Here is a 17201-nt window from a genome sequence, read left to right as displayed (position 1 = left end):
AGCAGGGACAAAGCTGCTGGGCGGCTGAAGGGTCTGCTTACCACCTCCATGCTGGGTCCTGTAGGAGCTATGGCTTGCACGTGGTCTTGTCTCGAGCCTTGCTAGCTCCTTGGTTGTGGTCAGAAATATCGTATGCCTGTGTGGATCTACCATTTATTTAAGAGCTGACGTGTGGGTGCTGCCTGAGTACCATCTGTGTCCCTGACTGAACTCTGGTGTTGTGGGCAAATGCTTTGGCTTTCTGGGCTTCAGCTATGGTCTGAGCATTGCTGGCCCTGCATATTGCCGGGCCAGTGTTTTACCTGCTTAGGAGCTGTTCAGTGGGAGGTGACCCTGCACTTATTTTGGGGTCTGTGTAGAACAGTCTCTCTGGGTTTAGAACCTTAGGGTCTCTGTAAGCTGTCATGAGATGAAAGCCGGAAGGACCTGACATTTTTTCTGAAGGCTAACCAGGGAGAGAGCATCTCCCTTGACAGCAGCTGCCTGCTGTGGTAGGTACAGATGTGGGCCTGCAGGGGTCTGTAGTGCATTGCCTCTGTGAGCTGTGGGTCTCAGCTAGTGCCCTGCTGGGCAGAGAGGAGGAAGATCCCACCTCACTTAAAGACCCCTCTTTGGACTGATGTGAACACAGGGTTTATTCAGGACAGGGAACCCCAGAGAGGCCCTGAGTATTTTGACCTGGCAAAGTTAGCACAAGGGACATACTGGCCTGGCTGTGCAGCCTGCCATAGCAAGGCCCAGATGCCCTGTGCTGCTCCTTGTTTATTGTTCTCACATTGTCCTTTCACACTTGGCATTGAACAAATAAATCTATTGAGGCTGTTTAAGCAGGAATGTCTTGGCTGTGTATGAGCCTGTGGAACCTTTTGATAATTCTTCTGTTGTTCACTGTTTGCTCACCAGATCTGCTCTGAGGCAGTTTTTAAGATTTTTAAATAAGAAAAATATGTGTATGTGTGTATGTATGCATGAGTGCAGGTGCCTTGGAAGCCAGAAGAGAGTGTCAGGTGCCCTGGAGCTGGAGTCATAGGCAGTTGTGAGATGCCCAGCTGCTGGGAACAGAATTCTGGTCTTGTATAAGATCAGAACATGCACCCAACAATCTATCTCTCCAGCCCCAATATCCTGGGTCTTGTGCATGCTTAGGCAAGTGAGTGATATTCCTAGTTCTGCTCAGTTATTACTTTTGTAATTTCTTCCCCAGGACAGGATTTCTCTGTGTAGCCTTGGCTGTTCTGGAATTCACTCTTGAAGTGCATGCTGTGGGTGCTGTGTGACTGGGAAGGGCAGCTTTACTGAGAGCTCATAGTCTGGAGTGCCTACCATCCTGGCACCTGCCATCCTGGCTAGCCAGCAGCCACCCACACGGAGGCAGCTGAAGGCTTAGGTAATGGTTAACAGATTTTCAAGGCTGCATCAGACTTTCGAACCAGGGTTTTGCTGTGTACTTAAGTGATCCTGGAGTGAGGCTGTTTCTTAGTTTTTTGGTATCATGCCGTTGCATCCTTGGCAGGCCACTGCAGTGCGAGCAGTTTCTCACAGAATGCCTCTGGGTTGCTTGCTTACATTTTCTTTATTATGGTATCCTGATGAGTCTCTCTGGTAGGCTCCAGAAACCCAGGATGGCCTGTGAGCAGCAGAAGCTGATCTCTCACCCGTGAATTGTCTGGGGAGGGCCTGCTCCCTAGATCACTGTTGGTGCCGTCTAATGGTTGGGTTCACGTGGGACCTCTGGTTGTCTAAATAAAGAGCACTTACCTCATTTTCATTTAAAGGATGTGCCCCTGGCCCCATCACCCCAAGCACTGCCCAAAGCTCCACTTCTGGTTCTGTCCTTTTGGTGGGTGGAGTTTACACGATGAATTTAGACCAGAGCACAGCATTCAGTGTAGTCAGGGAGCCACCCGTGTCACAGCTTGTGTGTGTAGAACGAACCTTGCCAGCCCTTTGGGGTGGCTGTGCGGGCCTTGGTGGGGTGGTGGACTGGGGACTACCTTGTGAAGCTGGCTTCCTTCTGTTGGAAGGTGCTGCCCTTAGAGCTTGGTGCGTCTGGGTGCCCTCTGGTGGCTGTAGAAAGGGAGGTGACAGTCTCAGAGGCCACCCTTTCTGTAGAGAAGCTTCAAGAGAAAAAGCAGTGTGCATGCACCTCAGGAGAGCTTGACGAGAGAATGGACTTGGGAAGAGGAAGCTGCTTGAGCTTGGGGATGAAGGAAGAGGATGACTTGGGAGGACAAGTGGGCAATGATGCCAATAAAAATTGTAGCACTCAGGCTGGTCATGGTGGAACTTGTCTTTATGACCAGCACTCAGGTGGGTCTCTGTGAGTTCAAGGCCAGTCTGGTCTACATAGTGAGTTCCAGGGTAGCCAAGGCCCTGTTTTCAAAAAAAAAAATTAAAAAATGTGGAGTAGCTATCGCCATCCTGGAAAATGTGCTTTTGCTCGTGTGACCTTATCTTACCCTAGAGATGTGGTGACATTATCACTGCTGCTGTCTCTGAGGGGCTGAGCCAGCCATAGAGGGGTATGGGCCACTTAAGGAGGCAGGTGGCAAGTCTGGTTCATGGAGCTTGAGTCCCTGCTTCCTCGGGATCCAAATCTGGTAGCTCTGTTTGGATATTGTTGTCTTATGCCTTAGACTCCAGTCATAGGTGACTCCTAGTCTGAGCACTGTGATTGGCAGTGCCACCTCCTGCCTGGGATTGTTGGGACAGAGTGTCTTTCTGGTCATTGCCCACCTCCCGTGGTGTCTGTACCCAGAATAGTAGCCCGTCTCTTTAGATGTGACTGGAGCACACCACACAGTAGGGCAGCAGGTGCTAGTCCTGGAGTTCAAGCCCAGTCCACACCCAGACCCTCCTGCACCCCCTACTCTGGAGCTTACTTCCTATGGCTCTTTTTCCTTGTCTGCCCTGGGTGTGTTCCTGCCTCTCGGCTTTTGTTGTGCTCTCCTCTGGTCTGAGCTGCTCTTCCGTAGATGCCTGCAGGGTTTCATTCTCTCTGTGGACAGGGCTACTGGGAACAGAGAGGGAGCAGGGGGTGCAGGCTGGACTCTGCTTTCTTTGGGCCAGAAACAAATCAGAAGACTCCTGAGGTCTGTCCTGGGGACAGCACAGGGGGAGGTCAGTGTTGTCTTCCTGCCTCTCTGAGGAGACTGTCCTTGCTGAGGCTAGCCTCCAGCCCCAGGGGCCCTTGGTCTGCCTTTGACTGCAGCTCTCCTGACTTCACTTGTGGCGCTGGGCCTGCCTTAGGATGACTGTCATTGCCGCTCTGGTCTGCCCTCCTGACCTTTCTCCCAGCTTGTCACCTGGGTTTCAGTCCAGTGTCCCCTCATATGACCTTGTCTGTGTGTGTCATCCCACCGGGATTCTGAGCATCTAACTGTGCCGCCTCATTTCCTTCTTAATCATCTGGGCCCCAGGGCAGTGCTCTGACCTATCCCACTGGAGGTGGCTTCCATGATTCAGGGGAGAAGTGACCTTAGTACTCTAGGTAAGCAGTGGAACGGTTGAGCTTCGAGGCTCCCGCCTCTCAGACCTGGACATGTGCACGAGTTTGTGCTCATGTTTTGTCTGTGTTGGGGTCTGTGCTACTCTTCATCAGTGCTGCCTGGCCCTGTGCACCGCTTGGTTTGCTAACAGTGCCTGGGTGAATAGGGCCAGGCGGGATTACCAAAGAGTAGTAACACAGACCCCACCACAGACACCAAGGTAGTATTGTCATGCTCAGAGTCATGCCTGCGCTCTCCTGGCTCTGCCTAGCCCTTGCCTTTCCAGCTTCTGCCAGTGGGTGGTGCCATAGTCATGAGAATGAACTTGAGGGAAAACTAACTCCTTCTTGATCTTTTTATTTTGCATAAATAGGCAATGTAGCGGGTGGGAGGGCACAAAGCCCTGCAGATCCAAATCAGAAAGTTCAGGGCAGGAAAACATACACCCCTCTAGAACTTTCCGTTTTCTGCTCAGGCTTGGTTGCCTTGCTGAGTGAGATCTGCCTCTGTGTTGTCTGTAAGATCAGAAGCTCACAGTCTCCAGCCTGTTTGTGTGCGAATTACCCAGGAAAACGTTGAGTCAGGTCTTGGTCGCATTTCCAAAGAGATGGGTTCTAGGAGCGAGGCATGCTCCTGACTCCTTTCCTCATCTGCCAGGGGCAAGTGAGTTCTCAGGCGGATAGGAGAGCTGTCTGTATACTGGGGGGTGGGAGACTGGCTCAGCAGGTAAGGAGTACTTGCTGTGCAAATTTGAGGACCAGAGTTTAGATCTCCAGCTTCCGAGTTAAAACTCGCCGTGGTGGCTGTATATGCCTCTAATTCCAGTGCTGGCAGGGGTGCTGAGTTGGAATGCTGAGGCTTGCTGGCTGCCTGTTTACTCAAAAAAAGTGGTGGCGCAGGCCTCTAATCCTAGAGGCAAATGGATCTCTGTGAGTTCAAGGCCAGCCTGTTCTACAGAACGAGTTCCAGGACAGGCTCCAAAGCTACAGAGAAACCCTGTCTTGGGAGAAACAAAACAAAACAAAACAAGCAAACAGCAAGTTCCAGGTCCAGTGAGAATTCCTGTCTTGAGGCAGAAGATGGAGAACTGTGCACTGCTACCGGGCTTGGATACCGAACCCTGACTGGGGCAGCAGGGGAATGAAGAAAGAACAGACACAGGGTCAGGTGGGGACGTGCGCTCTGATGGAAGGCACCTACCCACCCCCAGCTCACTAGGTGCAGCACAGGGGAGGTCTCTGTGGGGGAGCGAACATCTGGGAGAGGAGGGAGCTAAGCTGCGAGTCCTTGTGGGCACTGATGACTCTCACCCTGGACTCTGGAGGGAAGCTTTGCCATCCCTCCTGATCCTCAGCGGGCTTTGCCACTCTTGTAAGGCTGAGGAGTTGGAGCCCTCAACATGGCTGTACCCGTGTCAACACAACATATTCTTTGCGGGCTTTAGTCCTTCAGGGGCTCCTCCGTTACCTACAGTGGAGGCTGATAGAGGACTCCTGATGCCTTCCTCTAGTCTTCCAATGTGTGCACACCTTCACACATGTGTAAGCATATGCATAAATCATATGCACACATGGGGGATACAACAAAGGCTGGAACTGTTGCCCGCCTGCTGTGCAGTCACAGGCAACTGTCCTTCCATCTTGGCTCTTGTCAAGGGCTACTGCGAGGCTTGGCTGAGAACTGACACCAGGGCTGCTTATGTCCTTGTCAGTCCAGTGGCTGCCCAGGTGCTTGGTCAGTGGAGGGTCCCAAAGTGCCGAGTGCTTCTGTGGGAAGTGATTGCTCACAGTGCCACTGCGAGGCTCCAGACCATCTTGCCATTGTCTTAGCAGGGATGGAAGATAGGCTGTTGAGTAAGGGCACCCTGAAGTCCTGTGACCATGTGGGTCACTGCTAGCCTTCTGAAGAGGCCTTTGTGATTGTGTATCAGAACCCTGACTCCTGACGTGCAGATGACGTTGGATGGGCAAGGTTGTCCACTATAGTATTGCTTACGCCACAGCTGAAGCTGGCACATGTCTAACAAAAGATGGGGTTCCTATTCTGTTTGATCATGAAAGCAGCTGTGCAGTGGGAGCCTAGGAACAGGCTGAGGAGGTTCTTCCGGTACTGCTATGGTCTCAGTGTGTCCTGAAAGGGGAGGGTTGTGGAAGGACGAGCTCTTCGGGTGATGGGTCTTTAGCTTGTGTGAAGGGCTCAGCGCCCCATTGATTTATTTACGTAGTCTTTTTGAGACCAAGTCTTGTTCTGTACTCTAACTTCACAATGTAGCCCAAGCTTCTCTTGCAGCCCACCCCTTCCTGCCAAGTCCTCCTATTTTACATAGTCCTGGAATTGCAGGTGTGTGCCAGCAGGCCCTCCTCCATGGCCTTATGTTAAGGGACAATCATGTCCTCTTGGTCTTTCATTCATGAACCCGAGGAAGGGCTTTAACAGACTTGAGTACACCCGTGTCTTTATTTTGGACTTATATACTGAGAAATGGAGAGATGAATTGCTCTTGTTTATAGCCCACCTGGTTTATTTCTGTTTCAGCAGCTCTAACAGACTGAGAAAGAGCCTGTAGGACCAACTGAACTAGACTAGGACTGGGCCTGTAGGACCAACTGAACTAGACTAGTACTCAGCCTGTAGGACCGACTGAACTAGACTAGTACTCAGCCTGTAGGACCGACTGAACTAGACTAGTACTCAGCCTGTAGGACCGACTGAACTAGACTAGTACTCAGCATGTAGGACTGTCTGAACTAGACTAGTACTCAGCCTGTAGGACCGACTGAACTAGACTAGTACTCAGCCTGTAGGACCGACTGAACTAGACTAGTACTCAGCATGTAGGACTGTCTGAACTAGACTAGTACTCAGCATGTAGGACTGTCTGAACTAGACTAGTACCTGCCCTGTATGTTGAATCAAGGGCGGCAGGCTGCGTCCCCGGCACCCGGCCGCCCCCACTGCTAGCTTTACCCGAAATAATTACACGGAAACTGTATTCTTTTAAACACCGCTTGGCCCATTATATCTAGCCTTTTCTCGGCTAACTCTCGCACCTGGACTAGCCCATTTCTAATAATGTATGTAGCCCACGAGCTGGCTTACCAGGAATGATCTTAACCTGCATCTGTCTGGAGTGTGAGAATCATGGCGACTCCCTGACTCAGCTTCTTTCTCCCAGCCTTCTGTTCTGTTTACTCCACCTACCTAAGGGTGGGCCTGTCAAATGGGCCTAGCAGTTTCTTTATTGCTTAACCAATGAAATCAACAGATTGATATATGACACTCCCACATCACCTGTAGACTGTGAGAGATGGTTTTTTGGAGTGAAAGGCAGAGTCTCCATGCTCGCATCTACCATCTGGGCTTTACCATGGAGTTGAGGCTGTGTATCCAGGGCTCCTAGGTTACTCGGGGACAAGGTGACTGGAGGCACACCTGGTGCCAGATGCTCTTTTAATAATTTTTAATCATAAGACTGGGTTATCTGTTTAAAGGTTGGAAGGGTGAGTGTGTGTGTGTGTGTGTGTGTGTGTGTGTGTGTGAGAGAGAGAGAGAGAGAGAGAGAGAGAGAGAGAGAGTTTATTAGTGTCTAGTACCCCAGGGATGCCACTTCCCTAGGTGACCTTTCCTGGGACCCATGCACCCTGTGGGCTGGTCTTTCTGGGATCCACATTTTGCACTTGGATGACATAGTGACAACAGGCAGGTTCTTTTCCCCTGGTGAGTGAGATCAGAACGTGAAGTATCTAGAAGGTGCACAGCCACCTAAGACTAAAGCAGAGGAAGAGACAAGGCAGCTGAGCCCTGTCCTGAGGATGGAGCCCAGAAAGACCCAGATGGTAACGGCTTCTCTTAGGAAATGATTGATGCTGCCCCTCCACTCTGTGTGCTTCTTGCTATTCCGTATGAAGCAGTATGTGTTGTTGTAGACAAATAAGAAGAAACGGCCCTGGTGAGGGTGTGGCCAGTTCAGTCAGTGGCAGCTCTGAGGTACTCGCTGCTGCTGCTCCACACTTAGGCCATCAATCAGCCATATTATTTCACAGTGAGGAACAGAACAGGTGGTTTTGAGGGAGTGTTTCTGTGGTAGGGACTTGCTGGCCTGGACTAATGGCCTTCTCTGGTCTCTACAGGAGCGTTGTGTGGCTGCCCTGGCCCGGGTGGAGCGCACTGACTTCCTGTCACCCATGTGCATCGGCGAGGTGGCTCATGTCAGTGCGGAGCTCACTTACACTTCCAAGCATTCTGTGGAGGTCCAGGTCCACGTGATGTCGGAGAACATCCTCACAGGTGAGTCCCAGGTGTTTCTCACCAGCCAACGTGGCTCAGAGTCAGTGCTCTGCTTCGCTTTCTGTCACTGTGATCAAATCTGAGCCAAATCTCACTGGGGAAGAAAGGCTTTGTTTGAACTGAGAAACCACAGCCATCACTTGGGGGAAGCCGAATCAGGAATCTAAGGTAAGAGCCTGGAGGGAGAAACTGAAGCAGAGATGGTGGAGGAATGGAACGCTGTTTACCTGCCCCTAACTCTGGCTTGCTCACCTGCCTTTCTTACACAGCCCACTACAGCCCCTACATCAATTAGCAGTTAAGAAAATGGCTTCCAGACGTGGTCACAGGCCAGTCAGATTTGGGTAGTTCTTTAGGTGACTCTCGGTTTGTGTCAAGTTGACAGCTGAAGCCAACTGACACACAGCTTGCTCCGACTTGGGGGGTTGGCCGTGCCCATGGGCTGGCTGCGTCTCTGTCTGACTCCTTTGGTCCTCGTGGACCCTGTGGGCAGATTTTCTCTATCCATTTTTTTGCAGTTTTCAGATGAAGTCCACTTAAGCCCCTCCAGCGAGAACTGGATTCCCAGCCTCCTTCCCCTCCTTCTTGAGACCAGCTAGGCCGTGGCCACCATCCCCTGCTCTTCTGGATCATGGCTTGTATGGCTGTGCTGAGGTTGCTAGGAAAATCTGTCCCTGCCCTTTAGAAACCAGGCTTTTATAGAAGCTGTTGGGTCAACCTTAGCCTTGGTTCATCTAAACCTTTTTTGTAGCTGTGGTAACCATGGAAACCCTTTTCCTTTTCCCTACTGACACCACAGGGGAGCAGAGCTCCTTCTCATGAAGTACTTATGTTTCTTTTATAACCTGGCTGTTGACTGGGAAGACAGGCCCTTCATCCCACTCTGTCTGCTTACCATCACCCTGTGGTTCCATGAGCCTTAGAGGCCTGGCTGGTTTATTCCTTTTCTCCTTCCCCAGGCTCTCTGCAGTGGTAACCCCATGGAGTGATGGCTGAGGGCTGATTAAGGGGCTCAGGCTGTCTTGGAAGGGCTAAGAACACAGTTGTCCATCTGGAACATTCTGATGACCTCAGCAGGGATGGATCAGAATGGGCTGGGTCACCTTAGCCACCATGCCCTGGAAGACTGTGAGACTGCGCTCTTGCTCCTCAGTCTATGGGCCCTTTGGCATTAGAGTGTTCTTTGGATGCTGGTCTTAGGCTGTGACACAGGAAGGGGCCTCTGTGCCCCACTAGGGGAAGGCAGGCCCGGGGCAGAGAGGAATTGCTGCGATCTGTTCTGTGGGTCTTCCTCTGCTGGGCCTAGCTAAGGTGGCTGGTCACCCCTGAGCAGGAGAGAGGCTCTTCGGAACACCCTGGTCTTCATGCTTGTTTGTAACCAGCCAGTAGATCTTTTTGCTGTGGGAGCCTTCAGCTTCAGAAACTATGTGGGGCCCATCCTACTGGAGTCTTACAATGGGTGGAAGTGGCACACACTTTTAATCCCAGCACTCGACAGTCAGAGGCAGTCAGAGCTCTGTGAATTTGAGGTCAAACAGTACAGAAAAATGAAAATATATCCTGTCAAAAAAATACAGCCTAGACTATAGCACAAGTTCTAGGACAGCCATGGCTACACAGAGAAACCCTTTCTGGGGCGGGGTGGGGGGAATTTCTTAGGGCTGGATAGATGGCTCAGTGGTTAACAGCACTGACTGCTCGTACAGAGGACCTGGGTTTGATTCCCAGCACCCACATGTTAACTCACATCTGTCAGTACCTCCAGTTCTGAGTATCTATCTGGTGCTGTCTTCTTGCCTCCAATGGCACCATATGGATACGTGGTGCACATACATACACACAGCAAAGCCTACACATCAAGTGAACTAGAAAACAAGAGCGTGTTTCTGCCTCACCTGAACAGCCAAGCCTCAGCCCTCGCAAACCCGGTGACCAGAGGCCACAGCAGTGTGCGTCAGGAGAGCGGCAGGGCACTAAGGTATTCTGCAGCTTTCAGAATTGTGAGGGCACGCATGTGGTGCACAGACACATGTGTAGACAAAATACACATACACACACAATACATTTTTTAAAGCAATAAAATAATAATTCTTAAAAAGAGAAGCCTGAAGCAGCAATGCTGCCCTTTGTACCCCAAGACCCTTCCTCCTGTAGAGTCTCCTCTGCCCTGAGGGGAGAGTGCAGGGGGCCTAGCAGAGGAACAAGCCCTAAAGGGCAGAGACAGTGCTGGTGCAGTCTCCCGGGACACGGGACAGGCCCTGCTTACTCTTAGTGCTCGGGGAGGCAGTGCATGGCAGCTTTTCTCAGTGGGGCCTGGCTATTGCCTCAGATCCTCTTGGTCCCTCCTTCCTGGACCATGGATGGGCACAGTCTGGTCTCAGAGCAGGAAGGGCTTAGAGGCTTCTTTCCATGTCTTCGTTGTCTTACCCCAGAGCTCACTCTTGTAGACTGACATCTGGGATGCCAGGGTTCTCTGCCATTTCCCTCCTCACATGTCCATTGGAAGGTGAGCTTGTGATGCCTGCCATCTGACCCAACACCACCCTGACCACATGCCCTGGTTGATTGGATGAGTGACGGGAACACTGAGTCTAGGGGCGCTAAGTGCACACCCAGGGCTATAGCCCTTGTGAATGCCAAACTTGCTGTTACTAGCATGACCTCACCACAAGAGCAAGGACCCCAGTCACCATGCTCCCTTTCGTGGGGCTGAGCTGTAGTCCAGACTCCTCTGTGTGAGCACAAGCCTGGCTCACTACTCTTACATCTCCGCTCCTGAGAAGCCGTGCGCTCATCTCTGCTAGAGCAGAGTTAGGCTAATGGGGTAGCATGGCTGCAGGCTGCTCTGACAAACAGCACAGGGCTGGGAGGCATTTGTAGCGCAACAGTCTTGACATGGTTTCACTGGAGGGTGGGGATTACACAATTAGTGTGTTTGCCTCATTTTGCTCAGTGCTGTTCATTTCGGTTTAGTGGGCCACTTGGGTTTCCATGGAAACCAACTCTTCATGCTGGCACTGAGTCCAACAGGAAATCTTTATTCCCAAAAGCAGGTTGTCAGTTTCATTCAGTCAAAGCGTGGGGAAAATATTTTTCTATCGTGTCTGCCTATGGTTCCCAGGCATGGGAGCCCACAGCCTTGTTCTAGGGATGCCATGTGTCTGGGTGGGGCTGTGAGGCCTGCCATTATGGAACAGGAGGGCCCTTGTGGGCATTTCTTTTAATACCCCCCCCCCCCCCCACACACACACGGCAGTGCTTGACTGGGAGCCTGGGGCTGTTTGGTGTAACCTTAGGGAAACCCAAGGTTCCTAGGGAAGGTACTCTAGAGGTAGCTGGAGGCACTCTTCTCCAGGGTGGAGAGCCCATCATTGCTGTTCCTGCCTCCCTTGTCTCCTGTCTCTTGCTGTCCCCACACTCCCAGGAGCCTTCTATGTTGTCAAAGCCATTTCTTAAAGGCACATTCCCATGCTTTCTGAAAGTGACTGGAACTGGAGAGCCTTGGTATATGCTTAGGATGTCACCACGCTGCCCTTTGACCTTTGTGAAAGCTCTTGACCTCTCTGGGCTTTTAGCTTCTTACGATAAGCAGGGCCATGGGCCAGTGGAAAATGGATTCCTTTGATACCCAAAGACCATGAGCTGTGGCTCTGAGTCCAGATGGGCTTTCCTGTTTTGGAAGCTTCGTTCTACTCTGTGTCTGGACTCAATGTCCCAAGTGAGTCTGAGCCCATCACCCCTCTTGGACTATGTGGGGGAGAGGATGGGGAGAAGCAACTGACCTGTCAGCACTGGGCCTGAGGAACTGACCCAGGCCTCTGTGCTTTGGGCAGTGGTTGGCCTTGCTTGTTTCTGCCACCTCAGGACCTACTCAGCTCTGCAGTCTCTCGACATGCCACGAGGTTTGATTGTGTGCACCCTTTAGGCTGCCTGCCTTTTCTTTTCTCTCTGTCTCTCTCTGTCTCTGTTTCTCTCACTCTTTCTCTCTCTCTCTCTCTCTCTGGTTTCCTGCTGGTGAGAATTCTTGTAGCATCTGGACAGGTGAACAGACTCTTCTGAAAGGTCTGTACTAGTCTAGACTGAGGATGCCAGGTGTTCACAGGCAACAGCAATGTCTGCTGGTGGGGACTTGGGCGAGCTAGCAGCTTGGCCTGGCCTCCTCAGCCTCCTGTATATGACAGGGCTTCCTCTGCTGCAGGTTTATAGCTGCACCCTGTTTCTGTGAAACCAGCTCTGGGGCTGACTTCGCTTAGCGCCTGAGTCTGCAGCCCGCCTCTGTAAGGGGAAAACTTCCACAAATGTAACTCCTGGGACCTCATGGGACTCTGGTCCAATACGTCCACAATGGCAGTGCCCTCAAGCCGGGTGGCTGGACAGGACCTTGGGGATTTGGAGCCAGAGGTGACAGCATTGCAGCTCTGACTGCTCAGGGCTGGAGGCAGCACCTGCCTGGTGTAGCCAGACTGAAGCATCTCTCATGTGATTTTCTTCTCTTAAGGTACCAAAAAGATGACCAATAAGGCCACCCTGTGGTATGTGCCCCTGTCACTGAAGAATGTGGACAAGGTCCTCGAGGTGCCTCCTATTGTGGTAAGGTGACCCTTTCTCATGTCTCTTGGGGCAACTGTAGATGCTGGGCCCCTTGGAGCTGTGGGAGGCCCATTTAGCCATAGGAGCAGCCCAGAGGATCATGGGGTAGACTGTAGCACCAGGCCTCCTTGGGGACCTCGCAGGAACCTCTCTGGATGGAGGAAGAAACATTGAGCTCATGCCCTGAGGAGGTGCTGGTCTTGCAGTGCCTGTGACTCCTGGAATGCACCTGTCAGTGGCCCACATCCCAGGGTAGGGCGTCTCTCTGTGTCACACTTGCTCAGGGGAAGGAAAGCTAATGACAGCACTGTCTCTGATTAGTGCTGGGTCTGCTAAAAGCAGGCTGACTGGGCCAAGCAAGCCACTCCCCGAATCATGTCAGCCTCTGAGGCACCCATGGGAGGACTTGGTCTTATGTGAGCCTTGACTTCCCCTCTGCTGCCTCTTCTGGCATCTTCCTTCTCTTTTGAGTGTCTCTCATTGCGTGTGTGCATACGTATGTGCACATATGCACATAACTTAATAGGATGAGAAGAGCCCGTGTTTGTCTCTGGAGGGTCCCACTATAGGCAGGCAGTCTAGGGCAGTGTCGTATGACAAAACTTTTGCTGGGAGATGAGCAGTGGTGGCACACGCCTTTAATGACAGTACTCAGGAGGCAGAGGCAGGTGGATCTCTGTGAGTTCGAGGACAGCCTGGTCTACAGAGCTAGTTCCAGGACAGCTAGGGCTGCTACACAGAGAAACCCTGTCTTGAAAAACCAAAACAAGAGAAAAGAAACAACTTTTGTTGGGGAGGTACAACACACAGGTCTATTTATCCCGGCCAATGTAGTAAACCAATGAGTTGTATTGGGATTACTTACAGGAACAGGTCTTTGAGGTGACTCAAAGACAGCTGCATCACCAAAATGCATCCCAATATGTGTGACAGCCCACAAAGTTAGGAACCTTCTGGAGCACACTGCACAGCCTTCAGGCTCACAACTCTCAGCAGGCTGGAGAGTGTCTTTTCCAAGTGATGGGGCTGGTCTAAACCCTCCCAAGCAGCCCGGCTGGTTTCTGCTTCTCTCAGGGTTGTCTTTTTTTTTTTTTTTTTTTTTTTTTAAGATTTACTTATTTATTATGTATACAACTTTCTGCCTCCATGTATACCCACATGCCAGAGGAGGGCACCAGATCTCATTACAGATGGTTGTGAGCCACCATGTGGTTGCTGGGAATTGAACTCAGGACCTCTGGAAGAGCGGACAGTGCTCTTAACCACTGAGCCATCTCTCCAGCCCTCTCAGGATCGTCTTTGCAGCTCAGCTGTCTGAGTCTTCTTTGCAGCTTGGCTCAGCTCTTCTGAGGACGATGTACTTACTGCTTCTCTGGTAGAGAGGGGCCTAGTGTATCTGCTCAGTTTCAGGGACTTCTTGAAGCTATTTGGAGTTGTTTTCCCTTCCTATGTGTTGACACCTAGGGCCTTTCAGCCGTGGTGAGGGTTTGTGTAGAATGTGAAGAACTGTGGGCGTGGGAGGGTTAGGATGGGCCTGCCCTCTGCTTGCAGACCCACCAGAGACGGACAGCGCTGGCACCCACAGCCCTTGTTCCTTTTGGGCGTCTTCTCTTCCTCAATGGGCTGAGCAGGGACAGGGAACGTGGGTGAGACAGTTCTCTCATCTCTTCTCTTCCTACTGGCTCTGGGTCGCTTGGGTCCATGGAGACTTATTCCTCATCATTCCCCCCGTCACTGTTAGTGCCCAGCTGGGCTAGGGTGCAGGTCAAGGTGTGCTTGATTTGACATACCCTTCACCCTGTTCTGTAGCCTAGGCTGACTTTGAACTCAGCGTCCTCATCCTCCTGTCTCAGTGCCACCCCTACCCCTGCCAATGTGTTAGCAGTACTGGTATGCACCACTACACCTAGCTACTCTGTTGTTGTTGTTGTTGTTGTTGTTGTTATTGCTGTTTAGTTAGCTAGGGTGGTTTGGATGGGAAGGCTTGGGACAGACTGACCTCTAGAACTTGTTGTGTCCCAGGGTGACCTGAACTCCTGATCATCCTGCCTGTACCTCTCCAAGTGCTGTGATTATGGGTGCTACTACATACACTTTTAGAATTTGTTTATTCTATAGCCCATGTTAACTTACAACTTTCCATGCCATTCAGACTGACCTTAACCTTGCCTTCCTGCCTCAACTTCCTGAGTGTCAGGATCTCAGGTGTGCTCTACCACAGTTTGATAGTCTAGGTATTTTTAAGTTTTTTTTTTTAATATTTATTTATCTATTATGTATACAGCATTCCTTCCATGTATGCCTGCAGGCCAGAAGAGGGCACCAGGCCCCATTACAGATGGTTGCGAGCCACCATATGGTTGCTGGGAATTGAACTCAGGGACTTTGGAAGAGCAGGCAATGCTCTTAACCTCTGAGCCATCTCTCCAGCCCCCTTAAGTTTTTGTTTTATGTACATTGGTCTTTTACCTGTCTGTATGCCTGTATAATGGTGTCAGGTCCCCTGGAACTAGAGTTACTAGTTGCTAGCTGCCATGTGGGTGCTGGGAAATGAACTCAGGACCTCTGGAAGAACAGCCACTGTTCTTAACCACTGAGCCATCCATATCTCCAGCCCCAAGTCTAGGTATTTTATTTTATTTTATTTTTTATTTTTTTAAGGGATGTCTATTATTTATTTACACTCCAGAATATGAACAATAATATCCAATTGCCTTCATAATTTTTCAAAATATACATAATTATTTTCAAATGTATCTCTAATTTATCTTGAGGAATAACTGATGTTTTTAAAGTTAAATAACAACCATTTTATTTCAAATGAATAGGATATTAGCAAACAGAGTATTAATATAATGCACAATGTAGTGATAAGATCAGGAGTGTTTACACAGTAGCAGCAGAAGTATCTGAGGTAGTCTAGACATTTAATTTCTTCTGAAAAACACAGCAAGCATATCAGGCAATGCTTTATATACATCAGCAGAAACGTCTTCTCTTTTATAGTTTGTGATTTTAAACCTATGGTTCATTTTGTGTATATGATTTATAACATAATATTCTGGCCATTATAGAGAATTATCAATTGTCTTACCTTTGTTAAATTGAAAATTGTTGACTTGTCTTGTGAATATTTTTGTTGTTGTTCTGGGAAGTCTAGGTATTTTAAAAGAACCCTCTGGTGACAGAGAACTCCTGCTTCTGAGAAAGGGCAGCTTAGCCTTGGCCTAGCTGTGCTGGTTCTGGTCAGCAGTTGTGCTCAGCAGGTCTCTTCCTGTGAGCAAAGCAGAGGCCGGTGGTCCTCAGTCCTGCCTGTGTTACTGTCCTGAGATGGCTGTGACAAAGTGTTATGGCTCTGGGTGGTTTAAAAACTAAAGAAGAGCTGACCAGTGGTGGCATATGTCTTTTGTCCCAATACTAGGGAGGCAGAGGTAGGGGCAGGCAGATCTCTGAGTTCAAGGTCAGCTGGTCTACAGAGTAAGTTCCAGGACAGCCAGGGCTACACAGAGAAAACCTGTTTCTAAACCACCCTCAAGAAAAATAAAAAGTAAAAATTAAACTAAGGAAGGCCAGAAATAATGACACACACACACACACACTTTTAATCCTAGCACTTGGGAAGCAGAGGCAGGTGAATCTCTGTGAGTTCAAGGCCAACGTGATCCACAAAGAGTTCTGGGACAACCGAGGCTACAGAGAGAGAGAAAGAGAGAGAGAGAGAGAGAGAGAGAGAGAGAGAGAGAGTCCCCCTGTCTCAAAAGTAAAATAAAATAAAAATTGAAAACTATAGAAGATTATTTGTTCACAGTTCTGATTGTCAAGCCCCAAATCCTTTGTGGCCAGGGCCGCATGCCCTGTGGAGCTCAAGGGGAAGTTCCCATGTCCTGTTGTAGCTCCTTGTGGTGCAGGCGTATAGCCTCATTGTCCACCTCACTTTCCCTTTGGACGTGTCTTTGTATGGTCTTAGACACTGGCTGTAGGACTTAGGGCTACCCTACTCCAACTGCATTTGCAAAGTCCATTTTCAGAAATGCCCCCGTTCTGAGGTTCCATGGTTCTCTCTTGATGAACCCTGTTCAACCCTGGGTGTGCTTCTTGGGCCAGCGCCCACCCTCCCTCTCACGCTCCCTCCCACCCCTCCTGAGCGCCGCTGCTCTTCCTGCTTCTTGGTTTGGCTGCTGCCTGGGGCTCAGGCCTAGTGGCAATCAAATGCATGGTAATAGCCACTCTAGAGCGCATGTACACTCTCCCCTTGTCTCAGCAAGGTCCCACAGGAGCATCCCTTGCAGTCCTTGATGCTCTTGTCCGGTGTGGCTGCAAGGCTCTGTGCTGTGGCCTCCGGACATCCCTAGACTGAGCACATGACTACTTTTCAAACATCAGGCCCTAAAGGCTGGAGCCACTCACAGGCTCTAGCCAGTTGCACGGGTGATCCAGAAAGTCCTCACCACAGGGACCGGCTCTGGCTCTCTGCGCTCTTACCCCATGCTCCTTGTGCAGTCACGAGTGCCCCCCATGTGCGGAAGGAGGCCTACAGCCTTTTTGTTTGTTTCATGTATCGGGGTTGATGACACATAAATACTAGTTGGGCTTTGTAGAGGAGTGTGTTGAAACTGGGCCACCAAGCTGAGGCCAAGGGGGCCGAGGAAGGAAGTACACCAGCCCCCAGCTGCAGCAGCTGCTGGAATGATCTGGAGTCTTCCCACAGATACCAACCAATTTTCTGGGAATATAGGTCCCTGTATTCCCTGGCAGGGCCCGTAAGAGATCTGTCCTGACCCTGGAAATCATGACTCCCTTCCTTGTTCTAGGAGGTACAGGTACCTGGAGCTTGAA

At 50.6% G+C, this 17201-nt stretch overlaps 1 protein-coding gene across 3 annotated transcripts in view; it reads left to right on the top strand.

Annotated features, from left to right (window-relative positions):
• Acot7 (acyl-CoA thioesterase 7) overlaps positions 1-17201 on the top strand; it is a 99085-nt gene that overhangs the window by 35127 nt on the left and 46757 nt on the right. For all 3 annotated transcript variants that reach the window (XM_041651616.1, XM_041651615.1, XM_041651617.1), the window contains exons 3-4: positions 7619-7775; positions 12274-12365. In XM_041651616.1, coding sequence (XP_041507550.1) covers positions 7619-7775; positions 12274-12365 — 249 coding nt within the window. The remainder of the gene's footprint in view (positions 1-7618; positions 7776-12273; positions 12366-17201) is intronic.

Source organism: Microtus oregoni, unplaced genomic scaffold (genome assembly GCF_018167655.1).
Source record: "Microtus oregoni isolate MIOR12 unplaced genomic scaffold, Mior012 000005F_ref0000423, whole genome shotgun sequence".
Classification (NCBI taxonomy): domain Eukaryota; kingdom Metazoa; phylum Chordata; class Mammalia; order Rodentia; family Cricetidae; genus Microtus; species Microtus oregoni.
Note: the sequence above shows the minus strand (reverse complement) of the source record. Positions and strands in the feature narration are given on the sequence as shown.